The 6,000-nt window shown below is 34.0% G+C and overlaps 1 protein-coding gene across 2 annotated transcripts; it reads right to left on the bottom strand.

Annotated features, from left to right (window-relative positions):
- Positions 1-696: 696 nt before the first annotated feature.
- LOC141698331 (putative LRR receptor-like serine/threonine-protein kinase At1g53440) lies at positions 697-2,938 on the bottom strand. Of its 2 annotated transcripts, XM_074503015.1 has the most exons (7): positions 2,618-2,930; positions 2,244-2,315; positions 2,096-2,167; positions 1,516-1,581; positions 1,329-1,388; positions 1,090-1,139; positions 697-986 (listed from the first exon to the last, which is right to left on the bottom strand). In XM_074503015.1, exons 1-7 carry the CDS (start codon positions 2,626-2,628, stop codon positions 934-936), a joined length of 384 nt encoding a protein of 127 aa, XP_074359116.1. In that variant the 5' UTR covers positions 2,629-2,930; the 3' UTR covers positions 697-933. The 2 variants fall into 2 exon arrangements, with proteins under 2 accessions (XP_074359116.1, XP_074359117.1); XM_074503016.1 differs by lacking the exon at positions 1,516-1,581 and having other exon boundaries at positions 2,618-2,938.
- Between the last annotated feature and the right edge of the window lie 3,062 nt (positions 2,939-6,000).

Below are 6,000 nucleotides of genomic sequence, written 5' to 3'. Positions count from 1 at the left end.
CGTTTATAATATAAGTGTGCGTGTGTGGCTTGTGTACATACTTTAACCTATTGCGGTCCGTAGTAGTTGGTAACACTACAAGAAAAAAGTCCATAGACATCGGTTTTTGGCCGATGTCTATGCTGTTTGGCAACCGATGTTGATGTCGGTGATGTCTATTCTAGACATCGGCCATAACCCGATGTCTTTACTAGCTTAGACATCGTTTCTGGAAAAAAAACTGATGTCCATGCATTGTTTTTTTACAAAAAATGTTAGAAATAAATAATTTAATAAATAAATTACACTTATTACAACAGATTAAACATATAATGAGCTATGTTTTTTACCACATAGACATCATATATTTTCTTTTAGGTGATGTAAAATCAGATATTAAACATCGATTTATTCAGTAAAATGCGATGTCTATAGTTGCACATAAACATCAATTATATCCCAAACAAAGTGATGTCTATGTTCAATTTACACTTGAATATGTCTATCTTTGACATCAGTTTTTTTATCAAAAATGATGTACATTAACTTTTTTGACATCAGTTTTTCTTCTTTAAAAATGATGTATAATTATTTTTGAGATATCAGTATTTATTCATTAAAAGTGATGTACAATTATTTTTTGACATCAGTATTAATTCATTAAAATACGTGTTTGCATCTCAGTATTTCAGCACTATTTTTATTTTTGAAGTTAAATGCTGCAATTGGAAGATCTGAGAATTAATATATATTTGAAATTCTACACTGCCAGTGCAAACTACAAAGATTATTTGATGAAATATTTACAGGATTTTCAGCAAGATCAGATCAACCAAATTAAGAGTCACACTAGTTCCCCCTGTTATGATACAAAGTTGTGCGCACTAGTAAGCTGGTTTTGCAACAACTTTACTTTGATGCTTGAGGACTTTGTAATAGAGCAGCTATATCCAGTCAATGACCCCCACTCCGTTGTAGCCCCTCCACAGTTGATAAAAGTGAGTAATCTGCGGGTTTCACAATAGCTCTTTGTCTCAGAATATGGAGGTGATCTTGATTTGGAAGCAACTCGACATCATAGTTGAAGAGTAAGATTGTTGTTGCACTTACATTGAGGTTTTCGGGAGCAGGGAAGATCTTTCTTTAAGCACCAAGCAACTCTACAAAATAAACTAAGCTAGTTCATGGCGTGCTTATAAAAAACTAGTAGATATCATGTCTATAGAAACTTACGAATTGTTATTTGAAGATGACATGCTGGATACAAGATTCCTGTAAAAGATACAAAAGGAATTTAAAGAAATATTGATATTTAGTTTATAGAGTATATGAAGCAGGAAGAAACCTACACATTAGATGGCTGGCAGTTATATTCAGCTGTCCATGAAAAATTGTTGTAAGATACATCACTGCAGCCAATACAATTATGAAATTTGTGAATACGATAAACATGGAACTTAATAATGATCCATCCTGGCATGTGGTTTCTCTAAATCTAGATGATATATTGAACTGAAAGCTGTGTAAAGAACTAACAAATTTTCTTTGCTGCCAGAAATCCAACTTGGTATCTCTCCAGTCAATGAATTGTGATTGAGATACCTACATTCGATTACAAGTTGGTGTCACACTTCTGAGTACATTATTTTGTAAATTACATAGAGGCTAAAGTAAACAGGTATAGGAAAGAAGATAAATTATGCAAGTCCAGCTATCCGAGTTAGTTGCATGTGTTCCTGGAAGGTAATAATTTCTTATAAGAAGTATTTGAAACAAATTCACATACAGATATTGTATACTAAGGTCGTTTAAGAGCGCCATTGAATCTGGTAAAATCCAGAAGTACCCTCATAATTTACAATGTTCTTCTTTATATGCGTAGACAGAACAGTGTAACTAAATTATTATAAGGAGAGTCTCTGAATGTGCTAATGAATTCTACATAGTAATACTTAAAAATATAGGTCTCTGTTGTGTGCTTGTATCGACTAATACATCTGTGAAAACATATATAGTACATTGTAATCCCTCATACGCGCATGCACAGACATACATTGTGAGGAACTCCATTACCAGAAATTAGTACCGGATTGAGCAATAATAAAAGTTAGCTTACAGGGTTTTTAGTTGACCAAGTACTCCAAAGTATTCTGGAAGTGCACCATTGATCAAGCAATTTCTTAATATCCTGCAAAAGAAAGAAATGTTAACTAATTTTTTCATGGAAACACATCTACATCAGACAAAATTTATGTACGACTTACAGCACATGCAAGGATTGCATATCTTTTAAATCTGGGATAGTCGAATTTCTTCCAGTCAGATCAGATATCCTCCTATCAACAGAAAGCACAGAAGTAATCAACTGATCTCAAAAGTCCAAACCAAAAATCAACTACAATGATAGAAAGTCATGAAGGTATTAAACATTGGCTAGATATTTGAGTAGTTCTTACAGTTCTATTAGATTTCTCAGACGGGAGATGCTCAATGGAATTGGACCCTCCAGTCCTGTTCCCCGCAAGTCCCTGCACAAAATTTAAAGTTTATTGAGAGGTATATGTAACCGTAGTTTCTAGAATATGTACTAACAACCAAGTAGAACCAAACTGAAGCATAATCGACCAAAATTACTCACAGTCTTGTCATATTTGTCCAGTTTCCAATGAAATCGGGTATCTTCCCAGAGAAATCATTCCCATCTATCCTACTGCAAGGAGTAGATAATTTTAAGACTCTGTTAAACTTAGAAATATACAGTATAGATGAAGTAGTACTTACAAATCGTCTAGATTCCTCAGGTTGCCAAATGTTTCTGGTATTGTTCCATTTAATTTATTTGCAGAAACAACGCTGTGAAGATTGTTTGCAAGATTTCCATCAATAGATAAATAATGATAGAAGTGTTAAAGCATTATGTAATTATGTTTTAATTATGATAAAAATGTGAGCACATTATGTAATAGATAAAAGCCCTCCATGAAGAACCCTTTAGGCATGTAATTGTAATTCTTACAATCTCCTCAAGCCAATCAAACTTCCAAAGTTTCGAGGAATAGGCCCTTCAAGTAGATTATATTCCAAAAACCTGAAAAGTTCAGCTTAAATTAAGTCAACCAAAGGTTATACTTGAAATCCAAGTCATATGGATCACATTTTCACTTACAGTTCCTGAAGAGTAGCGATGTTGGCTAGTTCCTGAGGAATCGAACCTTGGATACGATTCCCCAAAAGGGATCTGCAGAAAGGAGAGTTCTAATTTACTACAACTCTAAGAGGTCATGCTAGGAAGATTAATTTAAAGATATGTTTAGTTCACTACACTGCACAAAAAAATGCAGACAAGAAATTAGCAAGTATCACAACAAAACCATACAGAAAGACAACGCGAAGCTGACCAAAAGCTTTGGAAATGGTTCCTCCGAGGACTCAGAGGCATGAACCTCGAGTGAGAAGAAGGCCCATATGAGAAATTCACATGATCACCAAACCTATTCATTGGGGAGCTTAATCATGTATTAGTCTTATTATAAGATATGAAGTTTCCCACATCATTCATCCCCGCGAATCATGTTAATAAGCATCAAGTTCTTAGAAGCCAATACAGAATCATTGCAACAATAATACAGAAATCAGAATACTGAAAGTAGTATCCATATTTAAGTTTTAACTAATAACATGTTATTTTTAGACACATACAAGACTCAACCAAAACTAAACCAGGTCATAGTGTTCAACAAAATTTTTGTTTTGTCAACTACAGAGCATAACACATACATCTGTTTCAACTTTCCACAAAATTAAAGCAACATGAGCTATTTCGAACATAAATATGTGATAAATCATTAATCAGTGACGACCTTTTACAGGAAAGATCCAGCAGACGAGCACAAACAAGCTTTTAGATGTTCATTCCTCTAGATCCAAACTAAAAGGCAAGTAAAAGGTCATAATATAAAACCAAAATAAACAAAAAGATCATAGATTGGATCAGTTTTCTTTCACATGTACTTTAACTATCACATACATATGTAGTTCCTTATTTATGCAACCAATCAAAATTATTCTAGTAAATCTAAAGCTCATCATCAGATATAAAATTTGAAGCAATAGATAAATAACAAGAGGCAGTGATGTACTAATACTAATATCATCTCCGGCAACGTCAATTCTATTAAACATATTCAAATAAGTAAATTAGGGTTATAATTTCAAAAAAAAAACCAAAATTAAAAATTCAGGGTTTCGATTTTAAAAAACCCCAATTGAAAACTACTCACAGAGAAGACCCTATTTCAAAATAACATAGTAAATTCACTTACCAATTCGAGTTTCTAAAATGATAACCAAGTAGAGAAGATCCTAATTCAAGCTTATCCTCTTACGATCTTAGCATAGAAAAATGGAGAGAGATGGTGGAGATGATGGTGGTGAGTGGTGGAGATGATGGTGGTGAGCAGAGCGGCGGTGATGTTGGTGAGTGGGGGTGGTGAGTGGTGGAGATGATGATGGTGGGGTGAGAGAGTCGGGGCGAGAGAGTCGGATGAGAGAGTCGGAGGTATTGGTCATTCTGGAATGGAGGTTCTAAGATCTGATTTGCTGGATACAAATATTCTGACTGACAATCTTGGTGAAAGAGTTTCTCCCGCACATCTTGAGATAGTTGAAGCTGTGAAGATTGTTTATAGAAAGATAAATGATAATAATGTCAGTGAAGAGATTCTGTACTTTTTGAGAGATGTTAAAGTAAAGAGCTTTACTTTGCAGCAACTCTTGATGAAGACTGTGACATAATTGAAATACATTCACTATGTTCTTAGAGTTGAGAACAGTGTCACCAGAAATTGCTCTTCTATGATACTTGAAGTCATCAGAAGAAGAGTCATGACAAAGGATGATAAATACAATGGTGATTATGTTCCTATGTACATAACTTATACCGGTCAAGAAATGAAGATGGAAAAGGGAGCTGCAGTTCTAAAAGTTTTTCTAAAAAATCCTCAGTTATCCTTCAGTCCGGATCATGAAGATGTCAGTTTAAGCTTTATGTTGATTGGTGATCTTGAGATAAATAAAAGCTTAATTTCTAAACTAAGGTCAGCTATCTACCATCTTGGAAAAGATACTGAAGAGAAGAGAGAGTTGAAGAAAAAGCTTGTTGAAGTCCTTCAATACAAGGAGGAAGAAAGGTTGAAGAACTTTCTGGAAACAAATGTTAATTATCTGAGGATACTGAAGTAAGCTTTACTCCTTGTATAATTTGTAATTGGTTTTGGCATCAATGAAAATGGAATTTATGCTTCATTGCATTAAGCATAAATTGGGGGAGATTGTTACGTATTGATTCTCAATGATCAGAAGAAGCTCAGGATCTGACTGTGTTGAGGTGTCATCAGTATTTGATGTGTCATCAGGATTTGACACATCATCAGCATTTGTATGTCATCAGTATCTGGAGGCAGTCAGCTTAGAAGATTTGTTCAGTTTCTTAGTTTGAGGAATATATATCTCTTATGTCTGAGTCATAGGGCTTTATCTATTCAGTTAAAGATATGTATCAATTTCAGTTAGTTTTTGATAATGCATATCTTAGATTGATTAGCAACAACTGTGTGTTATATAAACACAGTTTAGGTCATCACATAGTGAATTAACTTGAGTATTGTATGACCTAGCAGCTCTCAAGAACATCAGTATTTCTTGAGAGAGTTTGTAACAGTTTTTATCAGAAATATAAAGAACTGTTATATTTTTATTACTTGTTCGATACATTTATACAATTGTATCCAACCCCCCTTATAACAACCCAAATCCGGGGTCAAGATTTGGTGTCACTAAACAACTGTTACATAAAATAAAATAATATTCAATTAACCCCTTGAACCCGGATCGTTTACAGGTTATGGTATGAAACAAGAATCTAACCTTCTACAATTCACAACAACTACAATACGAGTGTAAATACCTTTATGCTAACGTCCTTGTCATATTTTTTTAACAACTTCGTCCTTTCGCAGCAAA

The sequence above is a fragment of the Apium graveolens genome, chromosome 11 (assembly GCF_009905375.1).
Source record: "Apium graveolens cultivar Ventura chromosome 11, ASM990537v1, whole genome shotgun sequence".
Taxonomy (NCBI): domain Eukaryota; kingdom Viridiplantae; phylum Streptophyta; class Magnoliopsida; order Apiales; family Apiaceae; genus Apium; species Apium graveolens.
This window is presented reverse-complemented; position numbering and strand designations above follow the sequence as displayed.

Coding starts and splice junctions, on each gene's coding strand:
- LOC141698331 (XM_074503015.1), bottom strand. Junction 1,582..2,095: donor CTTGGTCAACTAAAAACCCT/GTAAGCTAACTT, acceptor AATCGAATGTAG/GTATCTCAATCACAATTCAT. Junction 1,389..1,515: donor TCTGGCAGCAAAGAAAATTT/GTTAGTTCTTTA, acceptor TATTGGCTGCAG/TGATGTATCTTACAACAATT.